General features: G+C 38.4%; 2 protein-coding genes and 1 long non-coding RNA gene across 4 annotated transcripts; 1 reads left to right on the top strand and 2 right to left on the bottom strand.

The window, feature by feature from the left end:
* Window positions 1-698: 698 nt before the first annotated feature.
* Window positions 699-8,842, top strand: LOC106166777 (myeloid leukemia factor 2). The gene is made up of 6 exons (XM_013545435.2): window positions 699-898; window positions 1,772-2,051; window positions 2,572-2,706; window positions 3,739-3,898; window positions 4,193-4,460; window positions 7,608-8,842. The coding sequence occupies exons 1-5, from the start codon at window positions 849-851 to the stop codon at window positions 4,417-4,419; spliced, it is 852 nt and encodes a 283-aa protein (XP_013400889.2). The 5' UTR covers window positions 699-848; the 3' UTR covers window positions 4,420-4,460; window positions 7,608-8,842.
* LOC147759833 (uncharacterized) lies at window positions 2,855-3,740 on the bottom strand. Its single transcript, XR_015331072.1, has 2 exons — window positions 3,425-3,740; window positions 2,855-3,115 (listed from the first exon to the last, which is right to left on the bottom strand). It is a non-coding gene; the product is annotated as an uncharacterized LOC147759833 (long non-coding RNA).
* Window positions 8,843-18,692: 9,850 nt separating the features above from the next.
* Window positions 18,693-25,130, bottom strand: LOC106166768 (carbohydrate sulfotransferase 10-like). 2 transcript variants are annotated; one of them, XM_086996409.1, is made up of 4 exons: window positions 24,261-25,130; window positions 23,522-23,713; window positions 21,724-21,806; window positions 18,693-20,552 (listed from the first exon to the last, which is right to left on the bottom strand). In XM_086996409.1, the coding sequence occupies exons 2-4, from the start codon at window positions 23,598-23,600 to the stop codon at window positions 19,749-19,751; spliced, it is 966 nt and encodes a 321-aa protein (XP_086852535.1). In that variant the 5' UTR covers window positions 23,601-23,713; window positions 24,261-25,130; the 3' UTR covers window positions 18,693-19,748. The 2 variants fall into 2 exon arrangements, with proteins under 2 accessions (XP_086852535.1, XP_086852536.1); XM_086996410.1 differs by having other exon boundaries at window positions 23,634-23,713.
* Window positions 25,131-25,876: the final 746 nt, after the last annotated feature.

Here is a 25,876-nt window from a genome sequence, read left to right as displayed (position 1 = left end):
TTCCCAAGGATATGTCAGTTAAAAGAATGCATTTGGATCCAGGACTATTTGAAGTTTTTTTTTTTTTCTTTTTTTTTTTTTTTTTTAGGAATGTCAGTCTTCGAATACGATACCACCCTCACCCCCTTGGCTTGGTGGGCGCTCAAGGGCCCCGAAAAATTTTTGTTTTGGAGGGCAAAACATTAACGGTGGTATTTGGTATGGTGGTATTTATATAACTATGATTCAGCTTGTCAGATTTCTCATTTCAAGAGGACCATATAGGTGTGATTTTTTTTTCAGAAACCGAAGGGGGGGGAGGGTCGCCTGACACCCCCTCTAAATCTGCCACTGGGTAAGGCAGACTTTAGCTAAAAAAAAACAAACACTATTTTCAGCTTCCCAATCCCATGTATAAGTTTGATCTGCATTTGCCTGTGCTTAAAACTAACCACCTACGACTAATCATTTTCAGTGAGTACTGTAGGCTCTATTTTTTAATTTAAACTCTTTTTATTTGATTCAATTTTATCTGTTTTATTTGTTTATTTATTTATTTTGTCATTTACCAGAAACGTTACACCTGGGAAAAGAGATAAAAATTCCAAGAAAATTATTTTTGTTAAATTAAAATATCTAAAGTGTTCTTTGTATGCTTTTAATAGAATTACTCGATGCGTATTATCTTGGGTACTAGGGCGCCGTCTATCCTAGTAACGAAAGACGCATGCGCATTTCACAAAGGAAATTTCTAGACGTCAGGAACGAAAGTATTTGACAGATTTTCAGCGTTTAACGACACCATAGTAATTTTTGGCGTTTAAGAGTGACCTACAAAAGCTCACTAGTAAAGAGTGCGTTAGTTTAAAATGTTGGGGGGTTCCTTTTTTAGGGAATTCGAGAATGACCCGTTTTTTAGGTAAGTAAGTCTCCGTTCTGACAATGTGGAGATCTCATCTTTTAATATTTAGTTAACTTAAAATGTTCTCCTTGGTGTTGTATTTAAGGCAAGGTAGGTTTAACACATAATAAAGTGTTCTTGTACTCATGAAAACACCGCATTTTATTTTTTTAAAATATATGTGAAGGCCTACTAATATGTTAGACTATGTCGAAAGTCGGTGTCAGACGGCGTTTACAAAAAAAAAAAAAAAAAAAAAAAAAAAAAACTCCCAGAACCTGGTTAATCAGCTCTGCCAAATCCTAGCCATTAGTGCTGCCATCTCATGATCTGTGGCACAGTTTCAAACATCATTTACCCTTCTGCAATGCCCCTTGCAACATTTTGACTGTCTCTAACATATTGATTATTATTCATTTATCCCCTTTCACAAGTTCACTTCAAGTGTTAGAACCAGTCATAATATCGAAGGGGTTAAATGTTTACATTGAGCATGGGTTTCCATTTAAATGACTGATGTCTTGTTTAATAATAGTCTGGTTAGAAGAATTTGCCTCTCTCAGAATGGTGTGGTACAAAAAAAGTAGACGCCACAATGTGAACAGGACCTCAGAGTGCTTTGAAGACAGCAAACGGGACTAGGCAAAGCCTTCTGTGCTGTAAACATCTTTAAGACTTGCCATTTACCCATAACTCCTTTTCAGACAAAGTCTTGTGCTTTTATAGTGCTGCTGTACATGTGGATTGTGTTTTTTTAAGAAAACTGCACGATTATTGTCTCATATATATTTCTTTTTAAATTGCATAAATTTATGTTCTTATTTTATAAATTGCATAAGTTTATGTTGTTGTTGTTATTATTATTATTATTATTATTATTATTAATTTCAGTGGCCACCAAGAGATGATGAGGCACCACGAGCGCATGATGAATGGCATGCTGCAGGATCCGTTCGCAATGCTTAGGAGTGCACACCCACTGGCTCTCACAGATGGGCGGCCACAGGGAAATCAGCGCGATCCAGGACGAGGCCAACGAAATCGTAGGCAGGAGCTGGCCCCAAGGGATATGTTTGCAGGGGGGATGGACCCCTTTGGCGGAATATTTGGCCACATGAATAGCATGATGGGTAACATGAGAAGTCTAATGGGCAACATGCATCAAAATATGGTAATTTTTTTTTCTCAATAAGTAATAGTCTTACATTTAGATCCATAAAATATGAACTTCTGAATCATGAGGTATGACAGAAGAAAGAACAATACAGCAACAACAACAAAAAAAAGTTGACATGGGATTCAGCAATATGATAAGTACATGCCACCTTGTAGGCATGTGAATGCTTCCCTTCATAGCTGATTTTCTAAGTGCAGTGGTTACATGCCCTTTAAGAAAGCAAACTAAATTTAAGTATACACGGCAGTTGGCGTAATATCTGAATCCTAGACATCAAAAACTGTGAGCACTATGTTATTGTCTTAAAAATAATTGCTTTGACAGCTTTCACATCTTGGGTTATGTAGTCAACATTGGAGGCTTAATACTGCTCGTACGGTTCAGATTCTTTATTGATAAACTTTTCCACATACAAGGTACAATCAGTGACAGCACAGCTGTCTATAACATAGCACAAACAAATAAATATATAAATGATCAGAGTTGTTAACATTTCTGAACTTCTTTTTTAAAGGAACACTTACAGAATGATCCTGATTCCAATGTTCACACATTTTCCCAGTCTTCTGTGATGAGTTATTCCAATACAGGACAAGGGCCGCCCAAGGTGTATCAGGCGACCACTTCTACCAGGACTGCCCCTGGAGGGGTAAGTATACAGGATGTCCCTAAGATATGGATTCACTCTTGGACTGCCCATTACTAATGTTTTTTTTTTGTTTGTTTGTTGTTTTTTTTTGTTTGTTTATTTTATTTTTTTTTTGGAGGGGGGAATATTCTTCTTTTATGCCTCGGTATTTGTTATTATTCTGATGTTAATTTTTTAATTATAACTAATTAGACTTGGTGCAGTGTCAATAAGCATTTAAATCTAAACAGTATATGAGTATTGGGCAGTCAAAGAGTGGGTACAGATTTTTGGAACAGACTGTGGTATAGTTTATGATTGAAGTGTGATGAGTCTGCATAAACCCTGTTTTCAAGGAATCCAAGTCTGACCCACTTGTATCGTTTCGATGGATACATTGGGAATCGACCAAGATAGCCTGAAATCAGGTCTTCTCCTGTTTCATCATCATCATCATTTAGAGCCTATAGTGTTCCACTGTTGGACAAAGGCCTCAGCATGCTTTTTCCATTGTTTCCTATCATGAGCCTCAGATTTCTGGCCAAGGTTTCTTCTTCCAAGACTTCCAGTAGTCATCTAATTCATCCCTCCATCGTTTGACCGGCCTTCCTCTTTTTCTTTGTCCATACCTTGGGGTCCATTCTGTAAGCCTGATTGTCCACCTATTGTCCTTCATTCTTTTGACATGTCCTGCCCACCTCCATTTCATTTCTTTAACTGTGAGCAGTACGTCCTTAACTTTCTCCTGTTTGCAAAGGGTAAAATTGTGTTTTGTGGATTTGATGATTAAATAGTTGTCTGATTTTCAGGGATTTTTTATCTGACCCAGCCTCGTCCTTACATGTAGTTATTTAGGGAATTCCTGGATTTGTGTTCTGGGCAGGTATTTTATGAAAAAAGTGTTAAACAATTAATAAAGGTGTTTTAATGTAATTTAGACCACTTCAAAGATCACAACTTTTTTCTAGTAAGTTATATTTGTATTTTAATGACATTTTTGTTTAGCAGAATGTGTTGAAGACAAAAATATTGATTTGTCCTATTTGCCGTCAGGTCAGAGAGACCCGTAAGGCTGTCCGCGACTCAGAAACAGCAACAGAAAAGATGGCCATTGGCCGCCATATTAAAGACAGAGGTCATGTGATCACAAAAGCCAAAAACACGCGGACTGGGGATATGGAAGAGAATCAGGATTTTGTAAATATTGACGAAGGTAGAGTGACAAGGCATAGTGATAGCTTAGTGAATTAATGTTGACAGTGTTAGTGTGGAAGTTTTAGATTGGAAGGCAGATGTAAATTAGCCTGACTTTTGGTGTTAATATTTAATATGGTTAAATTGAATTAACTTTTTTTCCAGCAGTTTGGTGGTCACAAAATAGTTGAACAAAGGTCCTTTGAATTTGAGCATCTTACCAACAGTAAGACTTGTTCATAACACTTGGCAGAATTTAGAAATGTACATGTATGTATAAAAACATTTTGCAACAATCAAGATTCTGTTACAGAGGAAGCACCACGTTTTGACTCTGAGTGGACTCAAAGAGCACAACAAGGCTTTTCCCAGTCTCAACGAGATCGAGACAGTCGTCGCCATCAGCCCGCCATGACAGATGGACGTGACAGGTACGGCAATCACAGAGAGAGGAGGAGGAGGCGGCAAACCCCAGCATTAGAGTATACCCCAAGAGATAACAATCCAAGAGCCAGATTCCGAGAGCGGGATCTGGAATAATTAACTTCATCACGAGCATCCTCACAGTTTTCATATATTAGGTTGGTGGGCTTTTGCACTAACAATGGTCACCTTGGCTGCCCTCTCTGTGGTCAGTGGTTTTGTGGTCAGTTTTGTTCAGACTCACACTTAGGGTCAGTTTCACCCAAGAGCTGCAATCACAATTTTGGTTCAACTTTTTTTTTTTTAAAGGCTGACATTTTAAATTGCTTTAATCCATGGGAATTCAATGATCTGTTCACCTCACTGAAATCATTGGACCTGGTCATAGAAAGTATGAAGAGTTCAATTTTTTTTTTTTTTTTTTTTTTTTTTTTTGTGCAACTGACCTCTGGTATATCAGCTTAACTGTAACATCTGACTACTACCTACTAGCTCTCTCTCTCTTTCATTCCTTCTGTCTCTCCTTCTCTCTCTTTTACAAGTGACAAATCAAAATGAAGCATTATTAGTACCACCAGCGTGTACGCTGGCGGTACTCATGGTTTTAGTCCCGACCCGTCTCGTCCGGCTCCGCCGGCTCCGTTGGCTCCGCCGGCTCCGTAAGCTCCGCCGGCTCCGCGTACTGGCGCCGGATACAAGTCACCGTTACCGCTACTCCTCCTAGACCGCAAGGACCCCTGTCCCCATCTCTTGGATTTAGGTCACATATAACCTCAACTTGAACCCCCAGATTTTTTTGTCTCAGTCGGTGCATTAACCTGGGCGTGACGCTTGTTGAAATGCACCCTTGTCAAAATTTTTGAAAATTCAATGCCAATTATCTACCCTACGGAAGGAATTATGGGAAAAATTTCTACAGACGGCTTTCCAAAAGTCATATGTGTAGATTTCAAATATGCCCTTGGATTTGACCTTTGACCTTTATTTCAAGGTCAAACAGGCCAAAATTTTCAAAAAAATGAAATTTTTTACAAAAAAAATATTATTTGCGCTGTTATTCAGACACTACACAGACTTAACCAATAATATTATTGGAAAGTGTTACCCTTTGGGTCATCTTTCATCTCCGTGAATTTGGGGTCAATCGGTGCATTTTCACGGGAGAAGCGGCCATAAGATACCGAAACTGAAAACTGTCTCTAATTCGGGAACCGTTAATGCTAGCGACCTGTTCTTTTTTGCATTTTGTAGAGCATGTAAAGCCCAACATTGCATGTGGTCTTCGTTTTTTTGTATTTCATACGGTTTTCGTGTTATGCTGTATTAAAAAGTACATTGTGGTGGCACATTATTGTAACTCAGAATTGTAACATTATATCTCCAAAACTGGCAGATATAGGTCAATAGTTACTATTAAAGTTGAATAGGAAGTCACTTACTGGCAATTTAACAGTGACCATAAAATTGACCTTTGACCTACTTTTCACCATGAATTGAACTTTGCAAATTTCCGTTCCCTTTTATCTCCAAAACTGGCAGAGATAGGTTCAAAGTTACTATTGAACTTGAATAGGAAGTCATATACTGGCAATTTACTGTGACCTTAAATTTGACCTTTGACCTACTTTTTACCATGAACTGAACTTTGCAAATTTTTGTTCTCTTTTATCTCCAAAACTGGCAAAGATACGCCCATAGTTACTATTGAATTTGAATAGAAAGTCAGAGGCAATTTACTGTGACCTTTAAATTGACCTTTGACCTACTTTTCACCATGAACTGAACTTTGCAAATTTTCATTCCCTTTTATCTCCAAAACTGGCAGAGATAGGTCCATAGTTACTATTGAACTTAAGTACATGTAGTAAGTCATATACTGGCAATTTACTGTGACCTTAAAATTGACCTTTGACCATCTTTTTACTATGAACTGAACTTTGCAAATTTTCTTTCTCCTTTATCTCTAAAACTGACAGAGATAGGTCCATAGTTACTATTGAACTTGAATAGGAAGTAATACACTAGCAATCTGTGACCTTGAAATTGACCTTTGACCTACTTTTTATGATGAACTGCTTTTTGCATGTTTTCAGGCCTTTAAATCTGCAAAATTGGCAAAGAAATGCCCATGGTTGCTATTGAACTTAAATAGAAATTCATAAACTATGATATTGAAATTGACCTTTGACCTACTTTTTCACCATGAACTGAGCTTTGCATATTTTCTTGCCTCTCATATCTTTAAAACTAGCAGAGATGTGCCCCTTGTTGCCCCTATGTTTTCTCTTTTGTCAGCATATATGCACCATTAACAACACTTTTCAAGGAAAACCAATAGGCCTTTTGTCTAGAGAATACAGGAGTGATCAAGGGTAGGAAAATGCAAGTCAATTCGAAAATCTTATAGAGCTTGTCAAGCACAAGACTGGTGATGGTGTCCCTTTTTGGAAGGGGGGGGGTCCATACGAATGCGCTTACTCCAGCTGGTGGTACAATATCCGGAGGCGGTATCGCCTCTCTGATCCTCTAGTTGAGAGCATGCTTTTTCTAACAATAGTGACATTTGTAACTGTAGAAAAGTTGATGAAAAAATCACTTTTATATATTTTCAGTTGGTGTATAATGACCTCTGTTTCTTAGTTTATTAAAGTGTGTTCATGCCTTATGCTGTGCTGCTTGCTACAACAGATGTTCTGCGTACCACTACATGGCATTTTAACCCTTTCAGTGGCCATGTAAATTATGTGATGACAGCTTGGCTAAGTGCATGACTGTAAATGCTATGCTTTAAGTTTGTCAAACGTGATACATCATTCTAATAAGACTAAAAAACCACTCAGAAAAACCCAGACCCTCAGCCAAGGCAGCACATTTCTAATTATTTTGTTATCAGTTAATTAATGGATCACTGACAACAATTAGTTGCATTTGATGCTGTGTGTTATAAGCACATTTTTGACCTTCCCCCAAAATTTGATCAAAAGCATCCTTTTGTTAGTGAGTTTGTTTGTCAACTAACAAACCAACCAATGTAAATCGAAATGGGCCAGCCAACATACTTCTAAATCCTCTATTTGAGGATTTTGAAGTAACATGGCCTTTTTGGAAGGGGTAATAAAATACTTTTTCACAATCATGTATTCAGTTTTGCTTTTATATTTGTGACAAAAAAATGTGAATATGTTTTGTTAACTATGTACTTCAATTGTTTAAAAGTAAATTGTCTCTATTCCTTCTCAACTATTGCTAGAGGTTTTCGATGATGTTTTTCCCATTATTTAACTTTTTTTAAATTTTAATTTCAGAATGAAATTTCCATCAATACATAGCCCAAATCACAACTTCCAATTGAACAAAGGAAACAAAGACCTAAGCACCAGCAACAAAAAATACGTTTCACTTCCCAATATAAAGAAGAAAATGGACCAGAGAAAAGATCTCACAGATGACAAAGGAACAAATAAACCGAACCGAAAAGTCAAATTTACCTCCAGGAATAAAAACTCTCGACCAAAGCCATATGGCTGAAGTTCAACTGGGAATACCTAACGTCGATAAGAAGAGGAGCGAAGGGGGATGAAACACAGAAATCAACGAAATTGACGATGTCAGGGAAATAAAGCCCTGGACCAACTGTTGTTAAATTTTCGAATATATATGTTGTAAAGTAGAAGTTCAAATGCATATCAACATTGTTGTAATAACTTTTTTTCTGGATAGCGGGGTTGCCTACATATTTGAACAGTTTGCTTTAGTTTTCTTTAAGGTTTGGTGTATTTAATTCATTCTAGTAGTTTTAATTTTCCCCGATAGACGTATATTCCGTGAGTGTATTTTGGCAGCAATCTGATAAAGCATAGTATTAAAAGAATAAGTTACTGTCTTTGAGTTTTATGATCAGTATAATATTTAACCACAGGTATATCTTTATTTGAAGAGATAAGAAGTACTCGATGTATTTATTGAACTTCAGTTATTTATGCGGGTTCACGTGCTTTGTATATGTCATATCGTCTCGGACAGTTTAAAATAACCCGAAAAGAACAGTTGTATATAGCGTTGTACATTGGCGTGTTTATTCTGATTCGATCTATATTAACGTGCACCGTGTACAGTTATGAAATATTCAGAATGGCCAAAGTGTTATACCAGTAGCAGGATGGTTCGCTAGATTTAGATTAGGTGGGAGGCTTCATTTCATTTGACATAAGTTTGTAAAGACTGCTTCTTATTTTGGTAACCGCGGGTGAAATGTGCACTTTGCTTTTTTATGAAAAGTGTAAATTGTCGGGTGTTTCTTTTCCTCCCTATTTTCAGAAAACTTGGTGCAGATTGTTCTAGATAAATTAGCTGCCACGTTGTTTATTTGTTGTAATAGGATATTTGTGTCAAAAAGTTCACTTTAGTCAAAGCCAGACTTTTTGTACAGTGTGGGGAAGATGGGGTGGTTTCCCTTTGGCGGCTTTCCATGTCTGATCTCATTGTTATTCGAATAACGCTGTCTATACTATTAAATAAATGCAGATCATAGATAACAAAAGGAGCTTGTCCTTGTCTCTATTTTTCTTTCTCATTCGGTGTCAAGGCCAAGGGTTTTTTTGTTACTTAATCTCTGTTGTTGATCAAAGTATATACCATCCCAGTTCCGCGAGCGTGTACTTTGTACGGAGCCACTGCGTACATTACTTCTACAAGTAAACAACCTCCCCTCCCCATTACTCCGAGTAATGTGTCTCGGCTCATAAAAAGTCTGCACATCTCGGAACGAGGGAGCACAAGGGACAAGTGGTTTTCACTTCAACCCTCCCACCCCCTCCTGCTGGTACTCCCATTTTATTAGTTTTTTTTTTCTTCTCGAACGTGCCGTGTCCCATAAAAGGTTTCTAGCCCTGTATCCCCCCCCCCCCCCCCCCCCGCGCAACGCATACACGCACACACACACACCTTACCCCTTAACAGACGTTAAAATGTTTTGGTAGCCGTGTTTATGAGCAAGTTGAATCCCAAGCGCAAGTGTTCCTTAAGATGCTGAAGAGGAGGTATACATTTGTGGTTGCCCTGTGAGTTGTGGGCACTTAATCATGCTGTGCGTTCAGCACACCTGTAAATTATATTAATAATCTTTTCTATGGTAAAGCTAAGCTGCGCATTTCGCGTTAATTAATAACCCTGGTGAAATTAATACACCTTCATGTAATTCCTACGTACCCTACACTAGGGTCTTCTCTAGCTTTTATATACAAGCTGATACGCCAATCTTTAACTTCATTTTGTAACAGCAGAGATGACCGAAGGCCTCTGGTGGAGTGAAGAATACAGCAGTCGGTGCAACCTTTTACTGTAACCTTGAAGTCTAAAGATTGATTTGACTGCAGCCGAGCTCTTGTTTTCACAGGTTGACTAAAGAAAACAGAGTTCACTGGATTACGCCAGTAAAAAAATAGGAACAACAATAAACCAGAAAATGAACCATATAAACATTTCAGTGCTATTTTCGGTGTTCTAGAAATGTTCATTTTAAAATATAATAACAGAAAACAATAATGCGCGAACACGTATGCACTGCGTAAATGTAGAAGTGTTTACTCGTTTTGAATAATTCAAACACTTATAAACTCCAACCAAACTTTTTTTCTATGTTATACAATTTTTTGTCACATTGTGTTGTTGTACATTATTCTGATGAGCTGTGGGGCTTTAAGATAGATTAATTTGAATATCTCCCATTTAGTTTCGCCTATAATCTTGATAATGTTCATCGAAAGCTCCATACAGGTAGGCCTACTGTACAGGTGAGCGTTATATGACCTAACTTGCCTGTCAATCAGAGGAACCTTCTTGTATTGACCATTGTGTAAGAAAATGTACGTTTATAACTTGTTCGATATTCATGGCGCTTTTGTGTGCAGTAGTTCAGTCAATGGAACTAGGTCATTATTCTGTTCCGCCTTTTATGGCGACCCAATTATATTAACCGCGCATGCTTCAGGCTTGCTACTCACAAACACACAGTGAAGACAACACGACCTGAGCGGCATATTACTTACGAACTTACTGCGTGGATTAAGAGGTATGAAATGGCCATTTTGGGATTATTTGTGGTGCTTTTAACTTTGGGGAAGGTGGTCTCCCAAGACGCAACTACACAGACTATTCTGAAGTACAATGGCAGCGAAAAAAGCGACAGAAATTTCACCTTGATTAGCGAGAATAATAAGCAGAAAGTAAACATGGCGGGCACACCGGCATTTGATGACTGTGACTCTATGCACGCAGCAAGGTGTGTTGTCTATCCCAAAGATCCAACTGTTAGCGCGGACATAGAATTACTAGTGAACAAGCAAACGAAACTCATCCAGTTTCTCTTTAAATTTGCTGGGTATCCAACGAAAGCGAATCCTCTTCTAGTCAACATGTCCAATTTGTACCGAGGCAATTACTGGTCGCGTGCACACTCTCGTCACGGGCAGACGTTACTCACGCTGGCCTTTAACTACGACATCCTTTCTCTGACCATGTTGGGCATCGGTCAAGTCGACATGGACGTTACTTTAGCCGACCACCCCCAGGGCTGCCTCGCTACTCTCAGTGCCGTTTGTAAAACGAAAAAAATACGCGATCTTCTACTTAACAACTTCGACATCAATGCAACGAAGACGTCGTTGACCATTGACGATCATATCTGTAACCCAGTGGTCAAGAACGTCAGCGGGCACGGAGTCTTTCTCTACGAGTGTTGTCGCTGGGTAAAAGGCGAAGTCCGTTGCACTGACCAGTTAAAGGACACGTGGGTCATCGTGTTGGACTATATGATTCTCGCCCTCATGTACTTGGTCATACTTTTTGCGCCTCTTTTAGCACCACGATGGTTGTTTACATTCGCGAAGGATACTTACACGTACGTCCTGAAGCTGGGCCCGGGGGCGGAGGAAAAGAAAATAAGGTTTTCAGTGCGCATGACTGTTATGAGCGGCAAAGAGCGCGAGGCGGGCGTGAGTGCGAGACACGTGTTAGACGTAACTGACCCGCTGGACTATCCCAAGCTGACGCCAAAACTACGGACATGGATTCGAGAAAATAAACTCGATAAAAATATTCACGTCGACACGCCGGAGCTGTACTTAAACGTTGACCTGGACAAAACATTGACTATGCATAAAGTGCCCATTGGAATAATGGATTCGGTTTCCCGAATGTTTTTCCAGTGTAAAGTAGCCAAGCAACCGGGCTGTTACATGTATTGCCACTCCAACTTATGTGGGTGTCTCTCGAGGCGGGGCTGTCGTTGCAAGTGGCTCCACCTGTGGCAGATCGTCGGACTAATAATTACGATCATTTTCATAATCCCATTCCCATTCGTAATTCGTCTGATTATCTACCTATTGTATGAACACGATGAGATGATGATAAGAAAACAAGCCTTAGAGGACTTGAACCTTCGCCAAAAGTACGAAGACAATCTCCTTCAGTATTTTACTCCCACTCACCCGGCTTTCATCTTCGCCTACGTTTTCTACTTCGTGTGCTGCACCACTTTTTGCTTGGCTTACAAAGGGGTCATTGGAACCGGAACCGTGAAAAAAACTGTCAGGGAGTCCTTCGAAGACTTATTCAGTATCGAGTACAGGAATGTTCTGCAGAAACTCTCGGGCGTGTTTTTACTCCCTATGGAAAAGTTTGGCATATGGGGTGTTTTTCCAGGCCTCCTGTACTGGATTGTGGTCGTCCCTGTTTGTCTTTTAATTGCCTTCAGTTACTGCCTGCCAACCGCGTACCTTTCTTTGCGAGTGTTGTGGAATTCGCAAATGACTCTACGGAAAGGCGCTCGGAAGAAACAACCTGACAATACCGAATTCGAAGAACACGGAAGCAATATTAAAGCCGGGATCAAGAAAGGGTTAAAGGCCGTGACGGATCCACTCTCTGAGATCAATAAGACATACTCTGATGCCTACCTCAGAGAAAAGCTTAACATTAAAGACATGACATGTGGAGCGAAGTTTAAAAACGTTGTGAAACATTTTCTGGTGGCGACCCTCTGTCTTTTCTTCTTGTACGCAATCCTGATCATTCTGGCAGAGTGCGCTTACCTTCTAACAGAAATGTTTGCACTGACGTTAATGGGAGCCATCGTGAACGCCGGGACAACGCTGAAATTTTTGTCCCTTCTAACCCTTATTGCGCTGTACAGTTATGACGCATTTAACGACGTTTACAAGGGATACCTTGCTCTTTGCAAAAGTATTGTCACCGCTTCATACAATATGGCGAGCGAAGCCAACACAACCGCCTTGCAACCGGAGGAATACCAGAAGCCAAGAGCGTTCCAGTTAGAGCGACCTCAGTTGTATGTAACAAAAACCCTCAAGTACGTGCCGGATGGTTTATCAAAGAAAAAACGGAATCATTATCATCTCAATAATGTCGCTCTTTTTTTGGATTCGAATGACACGGCCAGGATACCAAAGAAACTGTTTAATCAGATGTGCGAGATAGAACTATGTGGATCACCGGGACCGGTTTACAAGAGGATGTGGGGCGCTATTGTGTACCTTCTGTTGGTATCCCTCTTTATAGCGTTCGTATTCGTTGTGGTAGGGACTTTTGGGAATTTGTATAATATATCCACGACTAATCAAACTCTTGCGTCACTTGCCGGCGGTTTTATTCCGTTTTTTCTACGCAGTTTCTGCAAGCCTCCAAAACTTGACACAAGTTACACCGGGACCATAAGCTACAAAAGTCGTTTCAACGAAATTATGGCGGCGTTCACGCAGACATGGCCAATTGCTGATCTTGACATGACAGAGTTGCCAGAAGATTATGAAGCATTCTCACAGCCAGAGAGTGCTACCATAGCAACCAGTCTTGAACTTTCTCCTCTGGGCGAGATTCATTGTGATGACGAAACTCATATCCACACGTTGGACAAGGTTGCTGATACTATATTCAAATATGCCGATGCTCCGAGAAGACAGGTCAGCAGCGCAAGCATGAGCACCATGCGTGACACCAGCAAAACAAGTGACGTTGAAGTCCCGCGAGATTTCAATGACGGCTCCGTGACCATGTTGAACACGTGGCAAGGCCTCCAGGAGCGTGCTCTACTCGCTGATTCTGAGCATGTTGATCTTTTAATTCGAATAGACGAAAGGACAATGGAGAAATTGAAAGGAAAGCACCCTGATATGAAAAAGAATCTGCGAGATCAAACCGATCTTGTAGATGGAGGTAGACCGGAAGATATTCCGCTGCATATGATTTCGGAAGAAAAAGACGACGAAGTATTTAGTTAGAATTTATTTGTGCAATACACCATCCTGAGATCTAAGCAAAAAGTTAATTTTTTGATTTCATCGAGTGTTGTATTTACACAACATGCTTGCTGTTATTATATATTTTGATACCTACAAAGAGAGAGAGGCAGAAATGCATTAACATGAATGAAAAGCAAGTGCGCAAACGTTAATTCGTATTATTTTATTGGTTCATACCACATTTGTAGTTAATGAATTGCGTATGAAAATGATTAGAAATTGACCTCCTTTAAGCTTGAGATGAACTGATTCTCGATCTGGAAATCAGTCGAATATCAATTTGTATCCTTACTGAATAGAGGTGCTCACAGGTGAAATTGCGCCATTATCTTGCCATGTGTGAATATATTGTCAAAGTACCTGATATAATTTTTGTTCCATTTGATTTCCCTGACCAGAACCTGACAGGAAATGTGACAAAAATTGGTACTTTTAGAAGAAAGGTGTTTTGAATTACAGTCAGAGAGCTAATACTCCTAAATACTGGCAAGCTGATCTGTTTTGCAGATCGGGTGATTCGGTACTAAAGTCAGATGGAAAACTTTGGTAGGGTTTTTATAGTTATATTTAATACACTTGACTCATTCACTATAGTATGAAGCGCAAGTACTTGTAATTTTTTTTTTTTTTTTTTTTTTTTTTTTTTTTTTGAAATAGATTTATGGATTTTTTTAGCATGCGAAGTTTTGTTTTGTATTTTGTGCATAATATCTTTTAATAATTTTCTTCATAGTCCATTGAAAATATTCGATGATATAAGAAACATTGCTGCTGGATTTTCAATTTGATGGCCAAAGTTGTAATTGAAATTGTAAGAGTTGATATTAAATATTGGATTTTTTATCACGTTTTGTTTTAGTGCATAAACCAAACAAATGAAGTATTTACTTATAAAATACCAAACGTATATATTGTAGTAAACTGAAGCAAAATGCGATAGGTTGCAAAAAAAAAAAAAAAAATGCCAGTATCACATTTTGTAACAAACGTACTTGCACCTGCAGATTTGTGCAATTCAGGTATGCTGTTCCAATTTTATTTGATATCTCTATCATTCTACAAGTCTCTCAATGACAAAAATAGTTAATCCACTAGTTCGTCAACATATGTTAACTGTTAAGGTTGCAAAATTCGTATTCACGTTTTTCAGTTTGCAAATTACGTTGTGGTTGCTAAATGCTTATAGTTGAAAAAGACGGTTCTACAGTGGATCCATACATGATTTGAAGATTGTGGTTGGTGATCCTGGTTAAGACAGACGCAATAGGACAGGAGCAAAACTTTAAGAGTATTTATGAAGTTACAGCTTCCTTGATTGAAAATTTTATGAGGGTGTAGGGTTGGGCATGTGCAAATATTACCGTGTTACAAAAAGGCAAAATTACCAGCTTATAATTTTTTTGCTGACATTCAGAGACGGTTATTAGGGGACCTAGGAAACAAGATTGACTTCTGTTGGGAAAAATCTCCCGATGTAAACATACAACATTTCCAGATTTTCCAAGATTTTGATTATTTTGTCATAGAGAGGTGAAAGCTAATATTACAACCACAAAGTATAGATGTCCTACAAACCCTGCTATTGTTTAAAGCTGATAAACAATATCTGTCTTTTGGTTCTCCTTTATATAATTTGATTGCAGTTATTTTTCATTTTTATCCAAATAAACTCATATTATATCCAAAATACTTCTCTTCAATCCAATACAATTCCGAAAGTCGCTTCTTAAGTTGTTGGTCAATTCCAGTATAGTATTTCCGAGCTTCATCGTCGGACGACAATTTGATTGATCGATGCGAGGGCGGGAGCTTGATTAAGTCATCTGCGCCTAGAAGAGCTAGAATGTTTTTGGTGTCTTCTTCGATAGTCTCAAAGTATGCTACGAAATCGTATCGCAGTTTACAAGGCGAGCACAACTTGTGAAACGGATCCCAGTGAATATTTCCATTGCCGACGATATAATTTAGAAAATCCGCAAAAGTAGTTTTACGCGTTTTTCCTTCTGTTTGTTTTATATATTTCTTTACCATCGATATAAAAACAAGTTGTTCTTTGTACGCCGAGACCAGACGCACTAGAGGATGGCGGACTGTCATTATTTTAATATGGCTGTTCACTCGAGTGTGGATACCAAAATCCGAGTAAGTGTTAAGTCGACGTTCGTATATTTTTATATCCGGATACGGCATATCTTTGTATACCACAGAGGTATTCAGCTGTCCGTTTAGTTGGAGCATTAACTTACGCCACGATCTGCTTGCTGCCTTAGGAATTGCACATATAATTACACGGTGCAAGTCATCGACAATGACTCTATCTGTAATATCAAGCTTGGACACGATAATGGGTGTGTCTGTCCATGTGGTTTCATTTAGGTCCTTGCACATCTGATGAAGCATTTGTCTTCTCCGGTTCATAATCTCCTTCCATTCCACGGGGACTCTATCCCATTGGAGTCCCTGGAGAAAGTAACACATCAATGAAGAAGCTATGAAGGAATTGGCTTCTTTTGACCAGTTATCCTGTCAAATTACATGTGGCGGCCATTTTTGGATATTTGACAAAACCACCTTTTGCTGTATATATCTCATTACCAGGTTGCCCTATGAAAGCAATATGTTCCTCTGAAGTACATGAAAAATAAAATTGCTGCTTCTTTACCAATATGTGAATATAATTATACCGGTACCTACACACACTGGACAATAGAAGTGTCACCCCCTGAATCAGAGTAATCAAAGTTATAATGCCTGGCCCACATATAATGTGACAAATGAGTATAAAACCACTACACCATGGAATTGTATTGTTGGTCTTTTTGTGAAATTTGATGTTAATAAAATGATACCAGGAGCATATCATTCCACAGTTATTTAGCTCCCCCAAAGTATTGGTTCAGTAGGGGTGACACTACTATTGTCCAGTGTGTGTACCTGTATGGTGCTGCCAGTCAGGTGAACAGATTTATAAACCTTCTCTGGATTTAAAAGTGGTTGATATGCGGTCTTGATTCCTGGAAAAGAAAGATGGCAAGCACTGCTCAGTTAAATCTGATGAAGTGAATTTATTATTTGACACAATCTTTATACCAGCAATATAAAGACACACTGAATTTTTTATGATGCTGCAGTTCTGTGGAAATTGTGTCATGGAGGCCACGATGGAATTTTATCTCAAGTATTCATTAAAGATTTTGATCATCTCCAGATCTGAAAAATAAACAAACATTTTGAAGTTTTTAAACTAACTGATGCAATATATATATGTTTTTCTGTGTCATACCTGGTTCGAGAACGTATTCACCATTATAAAGATGGGATTGTGTGCTTTCTCAATGGTCACAAAGCTATTCCTTGCCTCCCGTTCATCCTCCTGTTACCAAGTAGTGCTATTGATATTTATTTAATAATTATATTTATTTAAAGTCCCAAATTCTTAAAAGTTCTGTAGACCTTACAATTATAAATTGCTAAAATAGTGTAATATTAAAAAACAGGCGGTAAAACCATTGGATAAAGACATCAAATTAAAAGGTGCACTTCAAATTACATTATTAATAATAGTGTTTCACTTCAAACATCTTCAACATAATATTCATTTTGATACTAAACATTTTTTCCTTCACGTGAGTATTAATTCGCCTGTGTGAGTAACAATGTTTTTTAAATTGATGTTTCTTATGAAAAACAGACAGCTATAGATATTGTTCATATATAAAAGAAAAGGGTGTGCTATAAGTTGAAGCAATTGTTACAAATAGGACGGCTCTAATATAATAATTTAATAAAATGAATACAAATATGTGTATACTGATCTATTTGCTTACCTACGCACAGGAGCACAATACTGGCCCCTCCGCACAATGCAATAAATGCAATGAATCCACACTTTAGGAAAGAGCGTACACCAGACATTGTCACGTAGCTTTTACTGAATAAAAATATAATCTCTTCTTTTTGGACGTTTCAAAAAGCTGCAGGCGCTCAACTGTTGTGCAATCGACAGGAATGGAATTAATTATGCATAATTGCTTCAAAGAAGAAACCACTCTAACCTCAACGGTACCGATATATATATTGTGTATATGTAGTTGATATATTTTATGTGGATATATAAACGTAGTTCATATTTCATATGAATTATTTCAGCTGAAAAGGTACGTTCGGGTAAATTAATTTAGCCTCGATCTCATACAAGGATTGTTAAAAGAGAAATGTATTGTGAGTTGTGTCCATAACGATTAGCCAACTACCTTGTCTGTAAGGGGCCATTCAGAATAGAAGATCCGAGTATTAACTGATCCAAGGATCAAATATGGTGGACCTTACATGAAAGGAAAACAGCTTAATCCTGAAATAGTCGCTCCGCCTCCCATACACCTCCCCACATGTCCGGAGTGGAGATTTAATTACTGTGCCCCTGCAGGGACAATGCGTGGGGAAGATTTACAGGATTAAGCAGTCTCCCTTTCATGTAAGGTCCGCCATATTTGATCCTTGGATTAGTTGATACTCGGATTTTCTATTCTGAATGGCCCCTATCACTATGTACAGGCACATTTACTGACCGGATGGTCAGAGATTCCGGGAGATCGTGGTACGACCCCCTCTGGGGACATACCAGGTTTCTAGCCCTACAGTATGCCCTCCTCCCTCAACACATACATGCACACACATCTTACCCCTTAACAGACGTTAAAATGTTTTGGTAGCAGTGTTGATGAGCAAATTGAATCCCAAGCGCAAGTGTTCCCTAAGATGCTGAGGAGGTATACATTTGTGGTTGCCCTGTGAGCTGTGGGCACTAAATCATGCTGTGCCTTCAATACACCTGTAACTTTGATTCTTTTTTTTAAACCATAGCCAGAGAATTAACACAATAAACACAATATTGACAAACAAGTCTGTTTCGCAGATCGGGTGATTCGGTATGTAAGCCAGACGGAAAACTATGATTAGGGTATTTATAAGAACATTTAATACACTTGACTCATTTACTACAGTATGAAGTGAAAGTACTTGTAATTTTTTTAAATAGATTTATGCAGTTTTTTTTTAGCATGTGATTTTTTTTTCATACTCCATTGAAAATATTCGATGGTATAAGAAACATTGCAGCTGGATTTTCAACTTGATGGCTAAAGTTGTTATTCAAATTGTAAGAGTTGATATTAAATATTGGATTTTTTATCACACATTCTGTTTGACTACATAAAACAAACAAATGAAATGTTAACATATGAGACACAAAACACATAGTAATAAACTGACGCAAAATGCGGTAGGTGGTAAAAAAAGCGGCTATGCCAGTATCACATTTTGTAACAAACATACTTGCACTTGCAGATTTGTGCAATTCAGGTATGCAGTTCCAACTTTATTTGATATCTCTATCATTCTACAAGTCTTTCAATGACAAAAAGAGTTAATCCAGAAGGTCGTTAACATATGTTTACGTGACGGTTGCAAAATTCGTATTCACGTTTTGCAGGTTGCAAAATATGTTGCGGTTACAAAATGCTTATGGTTAAAAAAGGCGGCTCCACAGCGGATTCAAACGTGATATGAAGATTGTGGTTGGTGATCCTGGTTGAGACACGACGCAATAGGAGAAGAGCACGTAGGACCCAATAGGACAGGAGCACAACTTCCTTTATAGCTTCCTTGATTGATGAGGATGGCGGGATGGGTATGTGTAAATATTACAATGTACCCTATGTTCCATCTGCATAAAACGCAATATAGTATGCTAAAAAAATTTTTTTTCTGACTGTAACAGACGGCTTTTAGGGTGCCTAGAAAAACAAGATTCTCTTCTGTTGGAATAAAACTCTGGATGTAACACATGAAACATTTCCAGATTTTCCCACATTTTTATTATTTTGTCTTAGAGAGGTAATAGCTAATAATTTAAACACCAAAGTATAGACGTCCTACTAGAAGGTTTAGAAAAAATATCTAATATCTGTTTAAAAATTAGGCGAATGCGTCTCCCAATCTTTAATTTAACACAAACCCCGCTACTTTTTAAAGTTGATAAGTATTTTCTTTTTTTTTTTCTTTTTTGATGGTTAGACTTTACTTTGACAGTCTTTTTTATATAAATTGATTGCTATTGTTTTTCTTTTGTTATCCAAATAAACTCATATTATATCCAAAATACTTTTCTTCAATCCAATACAATTCCTTGAGTCGCTTCAAAAGTTGTTTATCAATACCTGCATAGTACTTCCGAGCTTCATCGTCGGACGACAATTTACTTGATCGATGCGAGGGCGAGAGCTTGATTAAGTCGTCTGCGCCTAGAAGAGCTATAATGTTCTTGGTGTCGTCTTCGATAGTCTCAAAGTATGCAACGAAATCGTATCGCAGTTTACAAGGCGAGCACAACTTGTTAAACGGATCCCAGTGGATATTTCGGTGGCCAACGAGATAATATAGAAAATCCGTAAAAGTAATTTTACGCGTTTCTCCTTCTGTTCGTCTTATATATTTTCTTACTCTTGGCATTAAAAAATATTGTTCTTTGTACGCCGAGACCAAGCGTACTAGAGGATGTCGGACTGTCATTATTTTAATATGACTGTTCACTCGAGTGTGGATACCAAAATCCGTGTAGGAGTCAAGTCGACGTTCGTATATTTTCGTTTCCGGATAAGGCATATCTTTGTGTACCACAGAGGTATTCAGCTGTCCGTTTAGTTGGAGCATTAACTTACGCCACGATCTGCTTGCTGCCTTAGGAATTGCACATATAATTACACGGTGCAAGTCATCGACAATGACTCTATCTGTAATATCATGCTTGGACACGATAATGGGTGTGTCTGTCCATGTGGTTTCATTTAGGTCCTTGCACATCTGACGCAGCATTTGTCTTCTCCGGTTCATAATCTCCTTCCACTCCACAGGGACTTTATCCCATAGGAGTCCCTGGAGAAAGTAACACATAAATTAAGAAGCTATGAAGGAATTGGCTTCTTTTGACCAGTTATCCTGTCAAATTACATGTGGCGGCCATTTTTGGATATTTGACAAAACCATCTTTTGCTGTATATATCCTATAACCAGGTTGCCCTATGAAAGCAATCACTGAGAATAAATCGGAGTCCAAGTGACTCAAAATTTGGAGTCCAGCAGTGGTGCCTAAATAAACTCCCAATATTGGAATCAAGTTGACTCCGATGGAGTAACGCCATCCCAGACCCCACAGGAGGTTCACAATTGATGCCATTCTCACATCCCTTCATCCCTTGATTTATCGCTGCAAAAGAGTCACCATCACCCCATATTAAGGTATTTTTTGACTCCTTGGCACATTATGAAAAAAAAGACAACAATAACAGTGACAAGCGGGGAGACAGAAGGTACCGTTTATTAAAGACTGACATGCCCCTGGACGGATTTGAACCTAAGTCCTCCCGCTCCAGAGGCGGACACTCTAACCGCAAGACCATCCAGTCGCATGTGTGTATATATATATATATATATACACACAAATGAGTTAGCATACCTCCCCAGTGACATGCGGGTCAAATCTACAACCTGGAAACAAAAGCGGCTGACCTGTATACGAACATATCACATAAAGGGTGTGGGCAACTGAAAGCCAGGGCCAAGAATACCTGCACGAGTTCTGCATGCAGAAACACACAGAAAACCACTTGTTCATGCATCAAACCAACTATGGCCAATAAAGTAATGTTTATATTGACAAGGGATGACGAAAACTGGTCTCTCCACGCCGTCTGCTCACTGCCATCACAAGTACTGACACGAGGCTTACTGTCCTGTGAGCGAAAAGAGTCGGTGAAAGGGGTCAGCCAGACACTGGCCCCCGGTAATGTGATTTTAGAGTCAGATTGACTCCATGAGAGCAAGTGGGTGATTGGCTTTGATAAGAGAGTCTAAAGACTCTGGTAGTGGGGTAATTTGACCCTTATATAGGAGTCAAATTAACTCCATGAGGGTCAATGGGTGCTGGACTCTGACTGGAGAGTCAAATGACTCCAATTTTATTCTCAGTGATATGTTTCTGTGTAGTATACGAGAAATAAAATTGTCGCTACTTTACAAATACATTTATAGTTATAATGTTACCTACCTGTGCGGTGCTGCCAGTCAGGTGGACATATTTCTTATAAACCTTCTCTGGATTAAAAAGTGGTTGATATGCGGTCTTGATTCCTGGAAAAGAAAGATGGCAAGCAGCGCACAGTTAAATCTTATAAAGTAAATTGATTAATTAACACAATATTTATACCAGCAATAGAAAGAGACACTGAATTTTTTATGATAATGCAATTTTATGGAAATTGTGTCATGGAGGCCACGATGGATTTTCAGCTCAGATATTCATTTAAGATTTTGATCATCTCCAGATCTTAAAAACCAAACAAACATTATGAATATCAATTTCTACCCTAACTGATGCAACATAGCTTATGTATATCCTTTACTGTGTCATTCCCGGTTCAAGAAAGTATTCCCTTTAATAAAGATGGGAATGTGTGCTTTCTCAAATCTAAAAAACTATTCCGTGCCTCCCTTTTATACTCCTGTTAATAAGTAGTGCTTTTGATAATATTTATTTAAAAATAACATTTAAAGTCCAAAATCTTTAAACGTTCAGTACACTTTGTAATGATAAATTGCTTAAATAGTGGAGTATTAAAAACAAACGGTAAAACCATAGTGAAAACATCAAATTAAAGAGTGCACTCCAAATCATATGAATAGTGTTACACTTAAAACAACTTCAACATTCATTTTGATTCTTTACATCTTTTCCTTCACATGAGTATGAATTCGCCTGTGTGAGTATCGATGTTTTTTATTATTGATGTTTCTTCTGAAACACAGAGAGCTTTACCCAGCGGGCAATTTATGTTGCTTTAACGTTGAAACAACGTTGAACCATAACGTGGATAAGAACTTGGATAAACGTTGGATTTGAAAGTTGGATCAACGTCAGATAACAACATTGTATCAACCCCAATTGTTAGACAACATTCTTGCATGAAAAGACATTAAAATGACCTGAAATGTTTTTATTTTTGGTACAAAACACAGGTACACAATTATAACGTACACTGTAAAAACATCCAAATGCCTGCTTTGTCTGATTTTTTCAACGCATTTAGCTCTTAAGCATGTTTTGCACCTAAGCATGGTACACCCTTTTAGCCTGGATGTGTTTAGCAGTAGGACCTGTTTGATGGCTAAATATATGTAGGGTATATATATGTATGGCCTTTAAGATAGGCCTTCCAAGGTTTAGTTTTATACAACAATATATAACAAAGTCACTGTCACCTCAACTTGTCTATCTATAACAGGGTACCGAGAACTGTCAACTTTATTGACTTCATACCATCACATTTACAGCGACTTATTCATCCTAGTGTTAGCTGACCTTGCAGGGAAGTTAATTGGAATGTATTTCTGAATAACAAGTTAAGAAAATTCACTAGTTCACTAAAGACACAAAACAACTGTCACTATTACTTTAAAACACTTTTTTAATATTTTGATAAAGTTAGCTACAGTATTGATAAACAAAGTATCACGTTTTCAATAATAAATATTTCAAATTACAATCCATGTCTTGCATCAGGACGACCAAACAACAACGTTGAGTCAACGTGACATTATGACGGTGTTTTGACGTGGCTGGATCAACGTTGATTTTACGTTGAATTTGGGAAGCTCAACGGCGATTCAACGTATCAACCTGTTTTCAACGTTGATCCAACGTCACTATGCCTGCTGGGTAGATATTGTTTGTATGTATATGAAAAGTTATATGATGAAGCGATTGTCACATATAAAACGGCTCTAATATAATAATTTAATAAATTGAATACAAATACATGTATGTGTACACTGATCTATTTGCTTACCTACGCACAGGAGTACAATAATGGCTCCACCGCACAAAGAAATGAATCCATACTTTAGGAAAGAGCATAGACCTGACATTGCCACGTAGCTTTTACTGAATAAAAATATTACCTCTTCTTTTTGGAAGTTTCAAAAAGCTGCAGGCGCTCAACTGTTGCACAATCGACAGGAATGGCATGGATTATGCATAACTGCTTCAAAGGAAAAAACCCACTCTAACTTCAACGGTACAGGTGTATATATATAAATAGTGCATACGCAGTTGCTATTTTATGTGGATATATAAACGTAGTTCATATTTTATATGGATTATTTCAGCTGAAAAGGTACGTCACGATAAATAATGTTTAATTTAGCCTCGATCTCATACAAGGATTGTAAAAAGAGAAATGAATTGTGCGTTGTGTTCATAACGATTGGCCAACTACCTTGTCTGTAAGGGGCCATTCAGAATATAAGATCCAAGCTTCAACTGATCCATGGATCAAATAACGCGGACCTTACATGAAAGGAAAACTGCTTAATCCTGAAATGGTCTCTCCGACTCTCACCACGCCTCCCCGCCTGTCCGGTAGAATGGAGCCGAGATTTAATTACTGCGACCCTGCAGCGACGACGCGTCGGATGAATTTACAGGTTTAAGCGCTCTCCCTTTCATATTTGATCCTTGGATTAGTTGATACTCGGATTTTCTATTCTGAATGGCCCCTTCCACTATGCACAGGCACATTTACTGACCGAATGGTTAGAAATTCCGGAAGGACGCCGGTTCGACCCCGCCTGGGGACATTCCAGGTTTCTAGCCCTACAAGGGTGTATGTCCCCCTCCCCCAACATATGCACGCACACACACCTTATCCCTTACCTGACGTTAATGTATTTGTAGCAGTGTTGATGAGCAAGTTCAGCTGTTGCGGGTGGAAACAAGGAGCAGAGTGCAAAGGAATATTACAGAATTAATAGCTTCTGTGCTTTCATTGATCATGTGGTGTAAGAACTAGAAAGAAGGTTTAAACCAAAGCATGCAGGTTTGGTAGCAGCTCTTGATCCTCACAATTTGGAGTCACTACAGCCACAGCATATTAGTGATATCATGTCCTACTATGGTAAATTTCTTCATAAGGAAGACAACCTAGAAGTTGAAGTGGAAAAGTGGAAACTGTTTGTTAGTGATGTTCCTAAGGATATGCGGCCAAAGGATGCAGCAGCTGCTCAAATTTCCTGTGACCATGACTATTTCTCTGCACTTCGTAGGATCTTTACAATCTTCCTTGCAACACCAGTGGGCAGTGTTGCATGCGAGAGATCATTTTCAGCCCTCCGTCGTCTGAAACTATGGACACGCACAAGCATGGCAGAGGAACGCCTTAGCGGATTGGCTCTCTTGCTTGTCCACAGAGGAAGAAACGTTATCCTGATCCTGAGACAATCTTTGAAATGAAGTGTTGTGTTGAAAAAAAATGACTGTACTTATGGCAAAATGAACCCACAATTTCTGACTTCTGATTGAGCAATAAATAACAGTTAAAATGCACCAGAATGCAGTATTATACATACAGTTTTTAAAAATTTTCCACACCGTGGGAGGGGGACACCTCCTCCCAAACCCTCCCCTCTCGGGGGCTTCGCCCCCTCGTGTCCACTTACTGCCCCCCCCCTGGCATTTTGCTCAGGCTAAGGCCCTGAATTTGAATCCCAAGTGTTCTCGAAGATGCTGAGGAGGAAGTATACATGTACATTTGTGGTTGCCCTGTGAGCTGTGAGCACTAAATCATGCTGTGCGTTCAATTCACCTGTAACTTGTATTCCTCATTTATTTATTTTTTATTTATAGCCAGAGAATTAATACTCCTTAATACTGGCAAAAGGGTCTGTTTTGCAGATTGGCTGATTCAGTATGTAAGGTAGATGGCAAACTATGTTAAGGGTATTTATAGGAACATTAAATACACGTGACTCATTTGCTATAGTATGAAGTGAAAGTACCTGTATTTTTTTTTTAAATAAATTTATGCAGTTTCTTTAACATACGAGTTTTTGTTTTGTATTTTGTGCATAATATCTTTTAATATTTTTCTTCATGGTCCATTGAAAATATTCGATGATATTAGAAACATTGCAGCTGGATTTTCAACTTGATGGCTAAAATGTTATTGAAATTGTAAGAGTAGATATTAAATATTGGATTTTTTGTCACACATTCTGTTTTACCACATAAACCAAACAAATGAAATGTTTAGTTATGAACAATGCGGTGGGCTGTTTAAAAAGCGGCTATGCTAGTATTGCATTTTGTTACAGTCATATTGCACCTATCGACTTGTGCAATTCAGTTATGCAGTTCCAACTTTATT

The sequence above is a fragment of the Lingula anatina genome, chromosome 9 (assembly GCF_051362555.1).
Source record: "Lingula anatina isolate TDL-2025a chromosome 9, LinAna3.0, whole genome shotgun sequence".
Lineage (NCBI taxonomy): Eukaryota > Metazoa > Brachiopoda > Lingulata > Lingulida > Lingulidae > Lingula > Lingula anatina.
Note: the sequence above shows the minus strand (reverse complement) of the source record. Positions and strands in the feature narration are given on the sequence as shown.